Source organism: Copidosoma floridanum, unplaced genomic scaffold (genome assembly GCF_036245765.1).
Source record: "Copidosoma floridanum isolate Cflo_tuat_1 unplaced genomic scaffold, Cflo_Japanese_pri ptg000013l, whole genome shotgun sequence".
In the NCBI taxonomy this organism is placed as follows: domain Eukaryota; kingdom Metazoa; phylum Arthropoda; class Insecta; order Hymenoptera; family Encyrtidae; genus Copidosoma; species Copidosoma floridanum.
Genome location: NW_028321890.1, coordinates 10,332,164 through 10,352,651, shown reverse-complemented (window position 1 = coordinate 10,352,651; position 20,488 = coordinate 10,332,164). Strand labels below are relative to the sequence as shown.

At 37.4% G+C, this 20,488-nt stretch overlaps 2 protein-coding genes across 3 annotated transcripts in view; both read right to left on the bottom strand.

The window, feature by feature from the left end:
• Window positions 1–20,488, bottom strand: part of angel (protein) — an 80,147-nt gene that overhangs the window by 34,013 nt on the left and 25,646 nt on the right. The gene's annotated exons all lie outside the window — the stretch shown is intronic.
• Window positions 6,244–20,488, bottom strand: part of LOC106641640 (ectonucleoside triphosphate diphosphohydrolase 5) — a 39,952-nt gene continuing 25,707 nt past the window's right edge. For both annotated transcript variants that reach the window (XM_089591473.1, XM_014356133.3), the window contains exons 2-4: window positions 11,064–12,308; window positions 10,803–10,979; window positions 6,244–8,449 (exon numbers count right to left, since the gene is read on the bottom strand). In XM_089591473.1, coding sequence (XP_089447599.1) covers window positions 8,372–8,449; window positions 10,803–10,979; window positions 11,064–12,308 — 1,500 coding nt within the window. In that variant the 3' untranslated portion in view covers window positions 6,244–8,371. The remainder of the gene's footprint in view (window positions 8,450–10,802; window positions 10,980–11,063; window positions 12,309–20,488) is intronic.

Here is a 20,488-nt window from a genome sequence, read left to right as displayed (position 1 = left end):
CCTGGTAAGAACAGGTTGATTGATAAAGGCGAGAGATGTAAAGAAGTTGTGATGCTAGTCTAATTTTTCTTTGAATTTAAGCCAGTCCAGTCGGTTTAAGTTGAATCTATAGTCAATCTTAGGCATCGCTTTTGGAGCAAAATCAAAAGTTATGTAGATGGGATAATAATTACTACCCCAAAGGTCGTCAATGACATTCCAGGAGGCAACTAGTGCCAAATTTTGTGAGACAAACGTGAGTTCAATATTTGAGTATGTACAGAAGTTCCCTGATAAGGCGACATGAGTAGGACTGCCATCATTTAACAAGAATAAGCTGTTGTAATCAAAGTTGTCTGCTATGGTTCTATCGCTTGGACATATTTTCGTACTGCCCCAGAAATAATGGTGAGCATTAAAGTCACCTAATAGAAGAAATGAGTCAAATTGAGCAATCTTGTTATTTAGCTCTTCCCATCGGGTCGGAGTAAGATTATTGTGCCAATGAGGGCTTCTGTAACGGGCCACTATATGAAGTGGTCCCTTCGCAGTGTCAACACATATCACCCCTAACTCAAGCTCGGTACCTCCCAAAGAAAAATCGACAATATCAAAAACTAGATTATTTTTAACGAAGAAAACTATACCTCTACCTCTTTCCTCAGTTTTCCTATCAAATCTGATACTGTTGAAACCTTTTAGGTTGAACTTCTCACCCGGGTGAAGCCAGGATTCTACCACTGTGATAATATCATAATTCTGTGCCAAAAGATTGAAGTCGAGCTTGTTCCTTATACTTCTGGCATTCCATTGAAGTATGTTCATGTTGATAATGTTAAGAAAGCCTAAAACAGTATAAAGTTTTGACTGAAGATTACAACTTACATAATATGTAATAAATATTATAAAATAAAAATAAGTGATTACATTTATATTATAAAATAATTTAGTTATCTTATAGTCTTTAGTATTTCCCTTCGAGTTACTTTCTGAGTTTTCCTTGCACAACGTGGAGCCTGGAATCGACAGCATTGCCCTTCTCAAGATCGGCTCCTTTGTTTTTGGTCTTCTTCTTATTCTGGTTAGAGTTGTCTTGTTGTGTGTTTACATTGTTGAGGCTGTTTTTGCAGCTGTTGGAGTTTGCGTTGGTGTCCAGATTTTTGGATTTAAGTAGCTGGCTAAGACCTGCTAGGGTGTCTGCCGCATACATAGCGTCTTTCTCTTCGTTAAGGTCATCCGTGAAAATCTCATCTTGAGTGAAACTAGTCTGGGTGCTAGTTTTAATTGAGTGTCCGGATATGCCAGGGCAAATTTAATTTCTAGACGCAAAAGCGTTGAAAACATTTAAATTTGTTAGTTTAGCCTGGTAGTCTTGGTCCACCTTGTTTAGATTAACAATGTTGGGTGTTAGCGCTGTTTGCTTATTTTGGATGGATTGTTTCGTTGGAGCTGGTTGTTGATGAGTTATCGCTGTTGACGAGTGAGGTGCTTTGTTGAGGTTAACTGCATTGCTGAAAGATTTATGGGAAACCACAGTACCGTAAATCTCAGCTAAAGCTTTTTCTTTTAATACTGGGAAGTCTACAGCAGTTCTGTGAAAGTTACCATGGGTTGCCTTAACCTTTGTTCTGGAAGGGAGTGACTCCCGTGCACTGCATACCTTCATGTTTATGCTTACTACACATGATACAAGCTTCTTTCCCTTTGCAACGAGAGCTGGTGTGTCCATAATGTAAGAATTTGTAGCATAACATAGGGTTACGTACGTAGGGGTAAACAGTAGCTAATATGTCCCACAGATGTACACGTTCAGGCAATGATTCACCTTCAAAGGAGAGTACCACTGTTTCGCTTGGGATCCATTTGTCAGAATCACCCTTGGCAAACCTGTTACGTCTGTTCATCCTTTTGACTTCAGCGATCTTTTCACTACAGGTCATGTGATGTTTGATATCTTCTTCAGGGATGTCCACTGGAATACCTTTGATGATGCCTCTCCTCACCTGTTTATAGAATGAGAGAAAAGCCGACCATTCAAGGCGATCTAGAAAGTCACTGCCCAACAACAACTTATTGGCCTCTTTGATATCCTCAAACATTACTTCAATTTGGCTCGCTCCTCTTTCCTTGATATCAGTTTTTTTTTTTTTTTTTTTTTTTTGTGGAGGGAGGAAAAATGCATTGAGGCACACCACAGGGACAGCGGTAGTGTGGGGCTCGGTGGATTTTTTTTATTAGACCACCCATACCCGCTAACCCCCCCCCATGCCTCGTGGCTTTTGATCCACCCCGGAACCACGTTAGCATTACTTTAGGGTGGAGCCACAAGGGAGACCATCGCGACTCACAGCATGAACGAGCTAACTCACCACCAATTGCTAGAGATGCTGATGTTTGCTCTCAAGTCCTGAAAAGGACTCGGGGTCCCTGACGACCAGCACCCTTTCTAGCGCTCCATATTAGGCCGCTAACCTAGCAAGCACCACTATAAGCTTGATGCTTTCCCTTGCTGATAGGTAAAAAGTACCCAGCGCAGCGTGGGTCCTCATAAGCCTACTTTTCAACTCGGCCTTTTTGCCTTATTTCCGTCCTGCTTGGGCCTTACCCCTGGCCTCTTCTAGCGCTTTTTTAAATGAAGGGCAGCTCCCACTGCCTGCTTTGTGCTTGTTGTCCGTCGTTGGGCAAAGGAAGCACCGTGCTGGGCCTCGACGCTCTTTCTTCCGGTGGTTTGAGCTTCCACACCGGAAGCAAAGCTTTGATCTGTTTTCTTCTCTACAGTTGCCTGAGACGTGTCGATATCCCAGGCATTTGTAACATCTTGTTACTTCCATTCTTCTTTGTACTCGGCAGCTTACGAAGACAACTCGTAACCTGCCTTCCTCTTCTACTTGTCTGGCAGTTGCTTCGTCCACCTTTATCAACGCCAGCCTCTGTCCTCTGACATTTGGCTTTAAGAGAGCTACTTCTGGCTGCTGGCTCGAAAGCCTCTTTGACCTTATCTTCCTCTACAATAGCATCCAGGTCTCGGACCTCTAATGTCACTTTTTTTTTGCTCATTTTGACAGTACCCTGTCCGTCTACCGACTTTTCAATTTGCTATGAGAATGCAGTAGCATTCTCTACACCTTTGGCCTTAATAAGTATGTCTCCGTTTTTTGTAGTGACAACACTTTGAACTGCTACATTAGCCTTATCAGGGTCAAAGTTCGCCTTCATCGTCCTCAGCACCTTTGCAAAGGTCTGCCCTTCGGCCATCTTCACTACTACTGTTGTTTTCGCATCTACTTTTTTCTTCTGGCTTGTTTTTTCGTTCAGAAAAATTTCTTCTTGTTTGCCACTACCCGTTTTCTTTTTGTTTGGAGGCATGGTTTGCTGGCGTTTCTCAGGGCTGTCCGATGGGCTCCTGTTTCTTTTACTTCGTTGAATTTCCTTTAGGGCAGTGCTCAGGGTTCTTTTCTGTACCTGCCGTCGGAACTTATCTCGCCTGTGTTCCCTACACTGCAGGGATTCGAATGACAACCTCCAAGCGTTTGCATACACTTCTTCTTCATGAAGAAAGCCTTTTCTTAGCACCTCTGCCCCTTGAAGGTGTTTAAGCGCGGCTTTTAGCCCATTTTTAACAGCGTTCGCTGTGTTGCCGTACTTATCGTTGATTAATTGTAGCGTCTCTGTAATATCTTTCGTTGCTGATTGGACTGTATCAGCCACTTGCTGTCGCTTCAATCTGAGCTTAGCACCATCTTCTTCTAGAAAGGCAAGCTCTTCCTGGGTCTGGTGGCTACATACCGACACGTTGCTGTCTTTGGTATCGTTAGTGCCTATGCTCGACAGACTTCCTCTTCGTTCTTTGTCCGTTACAAAGGTTCATTGAACATTTAGCAGTCCCTGTTAGCCATGAGACACGTCTTTGTGGCCCCCCCCCTAGAATCCGTGGGGCCTGCGTCAGTCACCCAGGCTTTCACCGGATCGGAACTGCCGGCGGATTCCCTCAGAGAGGTTACCGCCTGGGGTACAAGTTGTGCATCGACGTTTTTCATATTGGCATCTTTTTTAATGTCGTACTGACCCGCGAGGGCCAGCACTACCCTTTTTTTTAGAAATTAGTATTTGGAAAGGGTTAAAACCAGGGCAGCAGCCTTCTCTGTTACCAGAGAGAACCGCTACTTGCTCGGGCCGGCCGGGAGTCGCCACTCTCCCTCAGTCCCACCCGCGGAGACTGCCCTGGCGTTGAGTAAAAAGTCTAAAAATGGTGTTCGTGTGTAATGTATGTATATGTTGGTACACAACTGTCATCCCAGCGAGACGAGCGGCAGGTGTACAGTCCCATGACCGCGCAGACAACCCAACAAAACGGGCTGGCGTAAGGCACTAAGGTGCCGCCATATAGCCTCCTCAGTGGTAGTAAGCCTAGATTAGTCGGCCCACCACGTCTTTTTTGTTTATGAGGCGTACAGCCATATCAGATGTGGTTACCCAGACTTACCTGGGCCTCATCTTCCGGCTTCACCCGCCGGCAGGCCTCCAACGCAAGCCCAGGAAAGGACCCACCACACGCAACCCAGAACAATCCGTAAGTATCCGTGTGTTTGTTTAGTGAGAGTGTGGTGCATGTATCTGAGAAGGTTTTAACCGACGCTTACTTATACTATACACGACGGGTGCTAGTTTTTGTTGGCCCGCATCAAGCAATGGAGTGCCACCCACGGCGGCAGCAGAAAGCAAAGAACAAGGAGCTCAAGCAGAGCCAGCCTATGCATCCACATCGGTGAAGACAAGGAGCACTAGTCTCACGTCCACACCACCAGATATACACATGCCAATGCCACACACGCCCCCCGACCCACGCCCCTGACCACCACCACAGAGAGCAACCCCAGCTGCCCATCGTCATCTTATGTCTTTAGAGGATGCTCTTATCTGCCACCCGGGGAAGCGCCCGGTATGGAGAAACTAGCGAAAACCTCACCCAGGCCTTAATATCAGTAAAACTAAAGTGACTGTAGAGAGCACTGGCTACCTTAAATCTGTTGAGTTTTGTGTTACCTTGGTACTTTTCGTTATATTTAATCCAGACTCCATAAGGTTTTGAGTTTGATGGCAGGAACAAGGGGACATTTTTAGAGTTTGTATTCTGTGAGTCATTTGTTTTCGTGTTTGTAGAAGAATCATACTGAGTAGTGGATCTGGCACTTTTTTTGCTTGGGTGGTGAGTTGATATTGTTTTTACATCCATCGTTCTTTTCTTGCTGAACTCACTTGTATTTTCTCCTGTGGAGTTGTTCCAATCCATATCAGAATGGTCCAGTGGGGGCTGGTGAATCCCTTGATTCCCAGTCCCCAAACCATCCTTGCTATTCCGTATATTGCTACACCTCCCGGAGCCGGGGGTGTACAATTTGAAGCGTGTCCCAAAAGTGAGGTGAGTTATGAGTTTTCGTTACAGTAACACTCGCTGGGTATTCTAAGTACCTTATCTAGTGGGCTAGGCCCTGATGCCAGTTTCACTTTGTGTCAGGGCGAAACGAATTCGTCTTTAAAGGATGACGTCTTCGATGAATTACCTGACTCTAGCAGCAGGAAAAGTTTACCTCTCAGCTGTCTACTCTCTACCCTACTATCACCCCTTGAGGAAAATTTTCTAACTCCTTACAATTGGAAAATCCCACATAGCACTCACGCTATCTGCGGGCGAGCTCGGAACTATGGAGAGTACTCGGAGCTACGGAACATAAACGAAATTGTTCGAATCAAGTAGAACTGAGGTGTAATGAAGTGTTGACACGTTTGGAAAATCAGACAACAACCACTCTATTATTCCAGCGTTACTCTATCAAAGATAGCTAGTGTTACTCTCAAAGAGTCTGATTCAGCAGTCAGTAATGAATTTTGGAAACTTAGAAAAAAGTTACGGATAACACATTTGCTATGTCTGCAGCCGATAAAAATTAATTTTATTCCATTTTACCACTTCAGTTGCTGCTATCTTTCTCAAAAACCTAAAAAAAGTACATTTTTTTATACGATGCAGGGAAAAAACAATACACTTAAATCTAAAAAAACCAAAATTTAAAGAAAATTAAAAAAAATAAATAAATAGAATAAAAAATAAATAATTTTAAACATTTATTGCAAGAAATAAGAAAAATTAACTAAATTGCATACAAATTTTTAAAATACATCTAAAAATATTGGAATTTATTATATTCTCTTTTGATTCACATAATTCTTGATAATAAAATGTTTTTTTGCTAAATTTTTGTAATAAATATTTTTATCTATTAAAGGATGTCTACGTGAATTTTTCACACATAATTTATAGATTCAGGCAATTAAAATACTGCATGCAAAATATTTACTTGGATGCGGTGTACGTGGAAATAAACCAAGATGGAAAAGAAAACCTATAAAAGCCACATTGACATCCACGTAATAGGGGGCATCGATGCTTGGATTTACTTTATTGTTGTTAATAAACTTAATTTAACTTTTTTTTCTCCAATTTTGGATGTGAATTCTATAACTAATCTCAACATTCGAGTTCGATATGATGGTAAGAATCGTTTCTTCTCCGTCAGAACATCGCTAGTTACCGTAACGGACAGATGTGCGCCCACACGTGTATAATGAGTGTCTCATAAAGTCAAACAAAAGTACTTTTATGTAACGTGGTCTTTTTATTTGCTAGCACATTAAAACTCTCCCTATTATTTATTAAAACAACATTTTTACAAATGTCTTGATACAATGCACATGCTTTACGCATACAAATTTGTTTTTTATACTCTGAATTAAAGACTAAAATAATGCATGGTATGTCAAAATATATGATGCCCTTCATTATTCTTTGACTATAACAAACCATTTTTCTTATAATATTGTCTCATATCTCTACAAATTTGTAATACGTCTTTTTCTTAATTATCCTATCAGCAACAACAACAACAGTATTGGCAAATTTCAAAATTACCTCAGATTTGTTCGCCCTTTGAGAGCACGCGAAACTTACACTCTCCGGTCTGATTGCTAACATGCCAACTTTTTAGTTTTTTACAAAATTTATGTATACGAAGCATGAGACAGTTGTGGTACCTACTGGCTTCTGTAACTCATTCATCATCATTTATAAAAAAATTTGGCGTGTTAGTGTTTATGAGCGTAAAAAATCTTCGTACAATGGAATGTTGCATGAAAAAATTTAATAATTATGTCAGATACATTATCATAAAATATTGGACAAAATTTTTTCTATTTTCAAAAAAGAATAATTAACGAAGACAAAGCTAAATTTACTTTTTACAGTTGTTACATTTTACTATTTTTATCAAGTATAAATGTCATTTTATTAGTACAGCAAGCATCAAAAGTCAGAAAGTCTAATATGTGATGATAAAACAAAAATGATATATTTTAATCTTTTTTTTCATAATTAAAAATAATTTAAATGCTTTTCTCGCATAGTGTGCAACAAATGTGTGCGACAAAATTTTTACTACTCAGTCTGTAGCTAAGATTTTTATCACGCAGTGTGCAGAAAAGGTGTGCGGCAAAGATTTTTTTCAAAATTCATACTTTTTTTCCTTACATTTATTCCAAAAAATCGTATACACAACTCGTGGACGATTTCCCGTACTCGTGTGAATTATACTTATGGGTGGTGACGTAACTCGTATGCTCACTGGAATTTGTTCCTATCAACTCTAGCCGCTCGTGCGAGAAATCATATTTTTCGCATTAGTTACATAAGCAATTATTTTTCATATTACAACATTAAAGTTTATTATACAACAACTGGTTAGGTCAGAGTTCTTTCCTACTTTTTTTCTAAGCTTTGCATCTAGTTCTACACTACATGATGATCCAGGATTAAGCTCCACGAGCACTCTAGCACATACGGAGCTAGCTGGAGTTGGTGGTAATCTAGGATTTAGGCTCGAAGAAGGGTACAAGCGATTATTTGGAGAAGTTGAGACAGTGATCGTAGGTTAATTACTTGGGCAATAAAAGGTGGGATTAGGGAATATTACTCAGGGTTCTGACCAAAATTTGCTACATGGAGGTGGTAGAAGGTACCCATGAAAATCACTCAAGTGATGTACAGGTGAGAAAATACAGTTATATTTATAGATACTTTGTGACTAAAAAATAGTCATCATATATGTATACGTAGCAATGTATTGTAAAATCCTTATCACTACTTAGAAATATTAAAAATAGCATAAAACTACAACAATGTCACAAAAAGTTTTTGCTCAAAGTGCACTTTTCAGAGTTAAAATTACAGCACATAATACGTATACATATCTATTATGTGTGTATATTGCTGTATGGCATTCTACGTTGAAAAATAGTGTCGTTGCATTTGAGATGGCATCTCAATAATACCGTGAAGATATCACGAATTAAGATCCAACATATTGAATGCTGCTCCTAAAGCCCAGCTCAGCTCGTGACCGCTAATTTTTTTCAGCAGCTAGAAAAGTAGATTAGTCTCGTTACAAACAATATAATATTATTTACTGCATTGCTTGTTACCAATACTTTATATGGATTATAGAACATTTTTTTAATTGTTACCTCATATAATTACTTTCGTAAACAGTAACGAAAATTTTTAGTACAACAATATTACAATGTGAAAATTTATTCATGCTCCTAAGAAAAATTTATAATGGTATTTTTTTAACGTAACGAAAACTCAAAAAAGCATCTTTTTGAGGTATAGAAAATTTCATTTACTGCGTACTATTAGGAAAGTATTTTGGCAATCACAGGGAGAATGGTAAAACACTTTTCTATGAACGGTAAATATAATTTTTATGAGGAAAGTGATGTGGACTATTTTCCATGGAAATCAGAGACAAAATGTATATCACTTTCTAGGTATGCATGACAAAAAAAACTTGATGTTAACTATAAAAATTCAAGAAATATTTCTAAATACTTCGAAACAATGACGCACAGTCTAATAAAAAATGGGAAAAAATAAAAATATGTTATTAGTTCCACTGTCATTAATGATCCATTGTTACTTTAAAAAAGTAACTCGGTTCTTGGAGATGAAAATTTTTTCAACGATTTAAAGAAAGTAAAAGTAGATAGCTATAAAAAACTTAATTATGAAAATAGAGGCAAATGGGAACAATACATTTTTATGAAAGGGTCAGAAGTTGGGTTCAGTAAAAGTGTAGCCAAATTTGATTCAACCTAACTTATGATTACTTAAATAACTTTTGACTATTAGGTAAGTTTTCCAGATGTATATAAACAGCTAAAACCTGACGAAAATGTCACTAAATTGAAAATTAATGCACGTAAGGTCTCATAGCTATGGTTAATTTTTTTTGCATGTGTATGTATTCCATGAAAATAGTATTTTCGTTAAGCTAAACCAAATCATGTTTCTTGTACATTCAGGACATTTTATACGTTGTTTAAGTGTGTGCTTTCAATGAAGCCGAGTATACACATATACCTAGATACAATTTTCACTGTGTAGGTGGGTTGAGTCACCGATGACATAATTCAAATGATGAATTCTTAGAAGTTGAGCATTCAAAATCTTGTATCGAAGAAATTTTACAGATAAACGCACTCTCCAAAGACAATATCTAAATATTGCATTGTAGGAACTCATGCGCATTATGCTTTCAGGATATACGATACGTTATCAAAGAAGACGATGTTGTCAACGAAGATGTACACAATTTGATACAAATTACAAATACTAGCACAACTTAAATTGTTTAATTGAAAATTATACTAGGATCATCTGAGTTATACCAGTCTTCAGAGTGTGTATTAGATTAAAGCCAAACAAAGATAACATACACATTTTAAGCCACATGATGGCTCTGTCGGTAACTTACCTGCCTACAGATCTTGATGGCAGGGGTGCAAATCCCACTCTGGACAAAAAAATTTCATTAAAAAATGAGGTTTTTTTCTAAATGAGGTTTGAGCTCATCCTCTAAGAGGCGATGATGAATATATATATGTAATTATCCAATGCACAAAAAAAAGCATAACTTAAATTATTTAATTTAAAATTACATCGAGAAAATCTGAGCTGTGCCAGTCTTCATAAAGTGTGCATTTGATTAAAGCCTTTAGTGGAAAGTAGACTAGATTTGAACCTGATCCTTTGAATTCCTCCGGCTAGAAAGTAAGCATGCTCACTATTAAGGGAGTTCTATCGGTTAAAGAATTAACAATGAGAAATAGATGAAAGTTTATCTACAAATGAATAAAGTCATGAAAATGACACTGTCAAAATTTGAAGGCATGAGGGTTCCTAGGAGCCGAGAGTAATTAATATTTATATTTAGCTAATTTTTACATGTAGGCTAATGGGCTGTCGTCTTTTTAAGCGCTTCTATTGCATTTATCTCGCTAATTAAGAATGTACTTTAGATGAAAATTTTATTAGTGCTATAAAAATATCTAATTATCGTATTGAATTTTATTGAAAATCTCGAGGGTCCTTTTAAAAGAAGAAATTAATAGGCGTGGTAAACCTACAAAAGGTTATGTTGTCACAGGAGAATGAAAAAGACAGACGATATACCAAACTGTAGAGAGCGTCGCATAGACTATAGGTATTGAAACTTCTTAAGCCACTGAAGCTTTTTTTATCATTATAAGTGATGCTAATATGTTAAAATCGTGTTCATCGACAACACACTCTAGGACAACGTGGCAGTCCTGAAGACATAACATACACAATTTTCCTTAGACATAGTTCATAGGGACTGCAAGCACTCAGACTCATTTATTTTTTGAAAAGCTTAGGCAAACTTCTATTTTCACATAGGTCATTCACTTACAGTGATCTGAGTAGCATCATTGAGTCCGAAGCCATCATGAAGTAGAACGTAAATAAATGATAAGTCCAAACATATGAACGGCTGATCCGTGTTTGGATCTTGGCATACTCTCTCAGCAGCCTTGTAGAACGACTCCAACGTTACTTCTCCTCCCTCAAAGGAATCTATGAGGCCCACCTGTAAATTATTGTAAAAGATCACAGTCAATAATTCATAAAGCTTAGTCAAGTTTCTCTCCAAGTCATATAATTTACTCTATACCTCCACTGCTCTCTCAAAGTAGTAAGAAAACGCATATATTTCATGATTCCTAAAACTAGGAAGGTCATGAGGGATGGATGCGTTGACAACTTTCTGGATAATTTTAAGACACGTTGGGAGCCTGACGATGGGCAAGTCATCATCGACGCTCGCAAAGCTCTGAGCCTTGATGATCTTGTTAGAACCGTTCAATGGACCACTTATCAAGTAGTTCTGGCCCCCATAGCTCCACGGAGCTTTCACTATAATGGGGTTGACGCACTCGGCTCGCAGCTCAATGGATTTTGAGCTCGATCGCTGTTGTTCCAGCTGGCCCACAAGTGCCTGGTTATCCGGATGTGTGAAAATCGCCTTACGCGCGGCCATGAGGCCCAGACCAAGAAAACTCTGGGTAAACAAAGTTAGGTTGCGACCGAAGGCATTGACATGCTTGAGCTGATCTTTGTGAGTACTGGTGTGCTCAAGCTCTGCAGGTGTTAGCGCAAAGGTAAGCTGTGTTGAGCCACCACCGAGATCAAGTGCAGCTACAGTATTTGACGCGTACTCAAAACTGTTGCCTAAGCTTGAAAAGCGATCGGCGAGGAAATTGACACTGAACCATGAGAATAAACCTTCGTCCGTGCCATGCATGATTTCAACTGCATCTGGCTCGACAAGGAAGCCTGAAGCTTTCACGACACGTCGACTCTCAGCCAAGATGTTTTCAGCCTCGTCACCTGGCAGTAAACGCAAACCCGCAGTCGCACGCAATATCAAAGGCGTATGGGCCCAACTATCTTTGGGCACACGCTTTTTGGCATGGTCAAGCAGCTCTTCAAGTGATTGGCGCACTTTGTAGGGCTCCTTGGCATAGGCGCTTAGCCCTGGCTTCTTTTCGACAAAGAGTTCGTCGTCCAGCACGAGTTTACCATTTAATATGGACTTGTGAAATGTGAAAACTAACACCCGACTAGCCGTCGAGCCAGCATCGATAATCACCACGTCGAACTGCTTACGCAAACAGAGTGAAAGTGCCAAATTGTCGATGGCCTGGTTCCCGAATCGTAACAGTTCAATGTCCCTGATCAAACCGATGTAAATGAGGGAAATAAGTGCCAGTGCGATCAATATGCGCCGTCGTACTAGTACGGGTCTTATGCGTCTCGGCATTGGGCTTGAACGCTCGCCGAAGGGCACTCTTCTTGCACCACTACCACCACCACCGATGACTTCATTACTTTCAGTATTCTGGCCTGGATTGTTCCCCTGAAATTCATATTAGAAGAAAACTTTTACTTAGATGTCAAAAATTATTCGATTGAAAAATTAATATCATTTTTTTTATTTTTCACCGTTAGACGCGTCATTACTAATAATTAGAAGCAAATATTGTATACATTGTGCTATATACACGCCACACAAATTTCCAAAATATAAAAATCGTGAGTATCGGTGTAGCTTCATAAATAATTCAGTTGCGCGAGTGTCTCGTGCAATTGAGTTTTTTAATTTCTTACAAAAAGATGTTAAAAAACATTTAGAAAAATACATCTTGACTTGTCAATTGTGTTGATAGTAAGAATTTATTATATTATTTTCTGTGTAATTTGTTAGCAAATTTCCAAACCACCATTGAGGTATTGCTATGGCACGCTAATTTTTTTTTTAAATCCTAAATAAATTTATTGATTGCGTTATTAAACATGTATATGAATATGACATATTATACTTGGTCAAAAAATACCTTAAAACTTTATTAAAATATGTAGATTATTTTAATTAAGTTCAACCTTTTGTCTTGAACTTAATTCATACGCAACATACATTGAAGAAAAACTAAATTCAATCAAAACTTTATGTGCTTAAAAAACTTCAATTTAGAAGTAATTTTAATATATTTATTTTAAAATTCTTCAGTGGATGTATTACTACTATAAATTAAGTTTCCAATAGTAAATCAGTATAAAAAAAATAAATTTATTAAAAAAAGTAATTTACGGTTTTTAAGAAAACCTGTATAAAGTCTACACGAAAGTGATTTTTACGGAAAACATGGTATAATCCTTGTTATATGCACGTTCAAATAACTGTATTCACTTAGTTCGTAATTAAGTGCGTATAATGTCATAAACGCAGTCAATTGTACTGATATATTGTAACGTAGGTTCCTTAGAACGGTAGCAAAATTTACGTTTCAGGATAGAGATGTTGAGGACGGTATAACAGAAATGACGAAACCCTCTCGTTTGAGGCCTTTTGATCGAAACGATCTTGAAAATTTAGTTGATCAATAGATATTGCTTAAGAAACTAACTCGTTATTTACAAGCCCTACGTTTTTAGTGAAAAGAAAAAATCGAATATCTAGAATCGTAGTAGGCTTTAGAAAATTAGATTTGATTAGAAAGCCTGTTTCATTTCCAATCCCAAATTTAGATAAATTTATTGATTTAAGAGAAATTGCATCATGCAAAATTATTAATTGGGTTTAATTTGACTTAGGATTATGTAGGATAACAAATTTTCTTATTTGAGTCAGCTAAAGACAAAACGGCTTTTATTACTGGAACACTGACTGGTCATTTTGATTGGCTTAACTAATGCTCCAAAATAGTTTGCAAAGTTCATGGAAAAAGTTCTCGGATTTTCCCATCGTTAAGGCATTGTGTTAAATTTTTTCGATGGTACTAACATTTACTAAAGACTGTCTTTAACTGATGATTAATATAAAAGAAATTATGTAGTAATTATTAGTTGCCAATTCGACCTTCAAATTATGTAATTGTAAATTTGGCAGGAAATTTGTGGAAAATTTGGGTTTCGTGTAAGCAGCTAATCAACCAAAACGTATGATTAAAAAGCTGGCGAAATTTGGTGTCATTTATTGACTTAACCATATGTATTACTTTGTACTTTTTATTTAATTGCTTCACAACAAAATAAAAAAATTGCATTCGTAAGGATTAAGAGACGAAACCTTGTGAGCATGGCAGAATGTTACAACTAACATGAGAGTAGCGCATATGTTGAGTGTGCTGAGCCCACATATATATATATATATATATATATATATATATATATATATCCTCCTATATTATGTAATTAAATGTATGGGACATTTCGCATAACCCCCCACTGCCAGAGATTAGTAGGGAGATTGCTGACTGCCATGCTACGGAGTGTGCCCACTTTTTTCCAGTGGTTCGAGCGCCCCGCCGCGGCCAAGCGGCCGAACCAGGCGCACATTTTTTTTTTTATTTGAGAAGCACGGTAGGGGTATGAGAAGAGTGGATTCGCGTGGAAATGTCCATATAGACGCACATTTTGGAGACGCGTGGAAGGGGTATACCGAATGTGCGCCTACGAGGAGAGGAGTGGAAATGTCGGCTATATAGCTGTATATATCTGAACGCACAGCCAAAGCAAGCAACAATACGAGTTTTTCTTTTTTGAGTCTTTTGACTCTGCAACTGAGTACTATGTATATATTTAACTAACTTGCTCTCGCTCTGGCTTCAATGTTATCCATAAATCTTATTTAATTAAATCGTGGAACTAAATGCTCATTAATTACGTACAAAGAATTTTGATTTTAATACATTATTTTTTAACTTTCCCGTACTCTTAAAATTCCCAAATCCATTTATGTTTTAAAAAAATTAACCACTAATTTATTAATTTCACACATCCTAACTGCTGTAAACTGTGGGACAAGCTCCGGAGGATATTCATAAACATATGTGACTTCGAAAGAGTCACCTTCCGTCCTTCGGATAGCTAAGATGGTTAAGGCTTATGCCCCTTGAGAGATTGTTTTGCACTTAAAGGTTCAAATCCACTTCATGGTAGATATTTTTTTTTTTTTTTTTTATTCAATGTATCATTTTGTCTTCACTTCTTTTATTTATGTTTCGTTAAAAATGTATACATAGTTTAGTTAAATATATACATAGTACTCAGTTGCAGAGTCAAAAAACTCAAAAAAGAAAAACTCGTATTGTTGCTTGCTTTGGCTGTGCGTTCAGATATATACAGCTATATAGCCGACATTTCCACTCCTCTCCTCGTAGGCGCACATTCGGTATACCCCTTCCACGCGTCTCCAAAATGTGCGCCTATATGGACATTTCCACGCGAATCCACTCTTCTCATACCCCTACCGTGCTTCTCAAATAAAAAAAAAAATGTGCGCCTGGTTCGGCCGCTTGGCCGCGGCGGGGCGCTCGAACCACTGGAAAAAAGTGGGCACACTCCGTAGCATGGCAGTCAGCAATCTCCCTACTAATCTCTGCCACTGCCCCTCCACTGCTCCCCTCTCACAATTCAAGGTAAAGTTCGTCTTATTTCTACGTTATTTTAACTCAATAAATATTGGGCCGAGCCGCCCACTGTCGCCTCCATCGACCCTCCACACGATTTTTCTTGCCCCCTACCACCCCTCCACTGCTCCTCACACGATTTTTCTACCGTTTGAATGCACTTCCATTGTCGGCGTAGATGAAAAGGATGGATTATAAATAAGACTGTACTAAACATATGTGCTAAAGATTAGATTCCATTTACTTGTATTATAAACCGTTCTTTATTGTTTACCACAGACCAACTAAATCTAATTTTTTTTATGAAAACCATATGTAACTTATGTGAAAAGTATTTATTACATCTTTGTTATTATTACTATAATTACTTATACAATTCATGTTTTTAAATTGAAAAATTTTTTTTTTATTATGACTTTTCACCTCCCACCTAAAATCACATGTCAAGAATTATAATCCATGAATAGGCGATTGGTGAGCCCTCGAAATAAGGAAAAAATCTCAGTATTTTTCAGCTACTAAACCTAAAAAAAAATATCCTACGAAAATGAAGTCCCCCCTTGACCCCCTCCTGTTTTAACCCTCCGGCCCAATTATCCCATCCAAAATTTTCTTTCAATTACTATTAAGCTTTATAAAAAGATTTTTTAAATATGTTTGTACATTTAAATTTACTCGTTTTCTTTTTATTTTTGAAAATTGTGGATAAAGTCAATTCTGGTAGTCCATAAACTTTCTATGATTTTTTTTTTTTTTTAACTAGAAATTGAATTAATTGATTTCGTAAAGTTATCGATTTCATTTAGTTCAAGCCAAGCTGTTATTAGTAATAGCCAGTCTTCATTATGTTTGAATTTAATTTTCTTCAAATATTAATTTTTGTTTACGTTTAAAATGTACGGCTGGATTCACTACTTTGAGACTTTTAGATCCATCTTCCTGGTTGTAAATTGTCATTACATGAGTGTTGCGAACTCACTGAACTTATAAACAATGTTGTTATAATTATCTGGAGTAAGATACTGTTTGATTTGTCTTTACTATTAAATGCAATTGTCATTTTAAAAGTTAGTATATAACTTAACGAAGCTACGATCTTACAATATTTATTATGGTATCTAAAATAAAACAACCGTTTGTACAGTTATAAGTTTTAAGAAAGGATTGGAATAATAAATAGCAAGAAAATTGGAGCGGCGTTGGCTCAGTGGTAAGCGTGCTTGTTACTGATACAACGCAATTCTAGGGGTCGTGGGTTCGATTCCTGGTGAATGCAGATTTTTTCAAAAACTGTTTTCATCGGGAAAGGTTCCTATGTAACCCCAGCTGTTTCGGGGCGGGTTTTTCCATGGAATTTTTCTTCAGAGTAATTCCAGGGTTTTTTCCTTGCCCTACAGGTTTTCGGGCCTGAATGAATGCAGTGATAGGGCTATAGGTAAGGATTAGCGGACCTGATGCCAGGCATCGGGCAGGGATCGCCAGCCTTACCGGCGAGGAGTGGCCCCTGGAACACGGGGCTTCTCCGGGGATGCTAATTAGCCTGGATCCGATGCTTCGGCAGAGAGTGCCAGCTTAACCGGCGAGGAGTAGACGTCCTGGAATAATGGAGTCTTTTCCGGGGAAAGGCTACACAGTGGTGAGTGGACCCGATGTACCATTGGTGCAGAGAGTGTTAGCTTAACTGGCAAGGTGTTCCACCGGAGATACTCACACTGTGCCCATGGATTCAGGTAGGATGCGAGGAAAAAGGTTTAGAGATGGGTGTGGCAATACACCCCCACGCACAGGTGGTGAGTGGGTGGCCCCCGCGACTAGGCCAAGTAGGCTGCCATGGTAACCCGGTATAAAAAAAAAAAATAAAAATAAAAATGAAAATAAAAAATAGCAAGAAAATTAATTTTTCTCACTTTCGACAGGATAGAAAAAGCAGGATAGTTATTTTATTTGGTTGTGTGCTAAAATGAATTACGAAATTGAAAACTATTTATAAATGTTAATTTAATCGAATTTCAAAATAATTAAAGCGCGCGAAGCGCGTCTAACATAACTAGTTAGAATGAAAATATGACTAATTTTGTTTTGTAATGTTTGTAATGTATAATTTATAGTTGTTAGAGAAAAAACAGTACAACAAAAGTAAATGAGGTCATGAAAATTTAGAAAGGAGAATTTCGGAAAATGTTTAATAACACCTGAAGTTGTAATTACTTATAGAGGATTAGCATGCAAAGTTCTCAGAAGGCAAAGTCCTACTAGTATATATTCGCTTTGAGGGCAATTTCGAAATTGCGTCCCCACTGGAGACTTTGAAAACGATTGGTCGTCTGCAAGGGGGCACTTCTATCACCTAGAATTTATAATACACGCTTTACATTTATATTCTTCTATTTATTATATTTTCTTGTAATAGAAAATCCGTCTAATAGACAATTCAACAGTACACATTTTTTAAATACATATATTTGATTTCTATTTGAAACACGAAAATTCAAATTTGAACGCCGCGTGCGGGGAATGTGCGTCTAGTACCTTAAGAAAACGCTAGAGCGCGTTCACCCAAAGAAGGGAAAACCTGCTACTCAAAAGGAAAAAACGTTAGCATAAAAGGGACCAGCGCGCAATGTAAAAAGGGACTCCTCTTCCAGCGAGCCTGGGACGCGGAAACTCCGTTGCTCACCCAGACCTTGAATTTTCCCGTGCACCGGTATAATACCGCGACGAGCACAAAGGGAGAGAAAGAGACGAAGTACGAAGGCTGATAGCTGAACAGTAAGTTTGTACATCACCAACAGGTAACACTTCCACTAACCGGTACTTGGACTTTCGGTGCTCGACCGCTTCAAGCGTGGAGACGACGCATCCCCAAGTAGTCGAGGCACTACTGGCACTAGGGTTAGCAACCACGTTCTTAGGCGAAGTTCCTGGGTCGACGACTTGAGCAGTGCTCAAGACACCCAAGGGCCCTGAGAACGACCTAACCTTACGTGACTTGGTAGGATAGGTAGTTACCTAACACTAACTTTCCGTGGTTGTAATAAAAATTCGTATTAGTCTAACCTAACGTGTTTAAGCAGAGATATTAAGGAGGGAAAATTCAAATTTTCATTTACGTAAAATTCTCTATTAAAAGGGCGGATAAATTTTAAGTAAATTATTGAGTATATTATATATTTTCTTATTATTAACGTAAATAATTGCGATCACTCAAATAAAATTAATACATGTAAAAATTTAAGATATAATTTCCTTAGAATCATATGATTGAATAAATATAAGATAATTAAAAATAAAATAATTGATTGTACTTATTTAAGCAAACCTTTCCCTCCACGTAAGATTGCGAGTTCCTTTTATAGTTTAAGATAAAAACTAGAAAAATAGCTGTTAAGATTTCAAATCGTTTATATAAACTGAGAATATTATCTGTACCCCAAAAAGGGGCAGGAATAAATAAAAAAAAAAGGTATTAGATTAGAAAAATACTGAATAAGTTAAAAAAGATATTAAATTATTAAATTAATTAAATTAAGGGAATATTCAGGAGAATTTAATAAAGTAATAATCAATAAACAATTGCTGTACATGGTGCAGGAATTAATTGATTATTTAACAGATAAATTTTGAAACTTGATAATAATTATTTTAAATATTGTATATAATCGGCAATCTGAGCAATTTCGCTCTTTTATACAGGGCAACAAACCCACCCTCCGACATATAAACACTATCATTGTTTGTGTGTTGGTTCCCAATCTTAGAGTTTCCTCGGTACAGATAATATTCTTAGCCGATTGTTACCACCACCAATTAACCGGGGTTATACTCAAAGAAAGGGAAGTCGTACGTCATTTCAAAAGGTAATTATTATGAAATCGAGCTTCCGGCTCCATTTACCAGGTGGCCAACCCTCAAATGTCGTTTCTTTACAAGCATGTAGAAATCAATTCATAGTACTGTCCTTTTCTAATCACGATCAATCGTTCTCAAAGTGCCCAGTGGGGACGCGATTCCGGAACCGCGCTCAAATCAAATATTAGTAGAGCCTTCCGCACCAAACTTACAGATACCGACAATGGCTTCAAGTTTTTTATAACTTTTCAAGAAAGTTTCTTTTTTGAATTTTGACTACCATATTCACTATCGTTGTAGTGTTCTTATGACAATACTTATAAATTATAGATTACAAAATTTCTTTTCGAATATTATTTATCAGATTTTTACTATACGCCATTGCATGAATCTTTATCACTTTATAAATGCTGTATTTTTCTGGTAAAAGTATATGACGTACAAGTTTGCAAAGGCTTCAATTTACAAACCAAAAGGTTTACAGCACAAACCGAAGGCGAGGGCCGTAATCTCGTTCATAGAGAAGCTTTTTCTAACGAGTTTTGTATACTATTTTTCCGACTGAGAATCCAAAATCAAGCGGGGAAGGTGCTATTTTGAGGTTAGAAAGTGGAAAAATCTTAAAGTAATAAATTTAGCCCTACACCTTTAAAATAATCAAACATTAAAATTCAAAAAAAATAAAATAAAAAATGGCTGTGACTGTTACCAGCCTAATTAAATAAAACTGATGATTTTACAAAATCATTAACGTAAGTGCATGTTTCAAAAACTTTATTTTTAATGAAAACGTCAAGATTAAAAAAAAAAAAGAAGAAGACAGCAATAGCAGATTAAATGTTATATTTCCTAAAAATTATAAGCCATTTTTATGAAATTTATTATTAAATAACAAGCATTAATAAATAAAAAACAACATTATTTAAAGGTTTAAAAACACATAAGAATAGTTAATATGAAGCCCTGAAAGATACTGCAATCGCTAAAGAATTTGCATTCTGTGAATTCATGATTAATTTAATGTATCATCTTCAGCTAAACGATGGTTAGGAAAACAAGGAAAAGCTATTTTGTACAAGATAATAATCAATTTATTTGTTTCTCGAGGTTTAAACATTGTATCAATGGCTTGGGCTGGTATCGCAACGATACTGCTTTCAAATGGAACGACCAGCTTAGAATTTCGTTTACTTGTGGACTTAATAATATAGAAAGCGTATTTTTAGAGATAGAATCTGAAAAAAAACCATGCGAAGTTGATTTAATAATTTGGAATGTG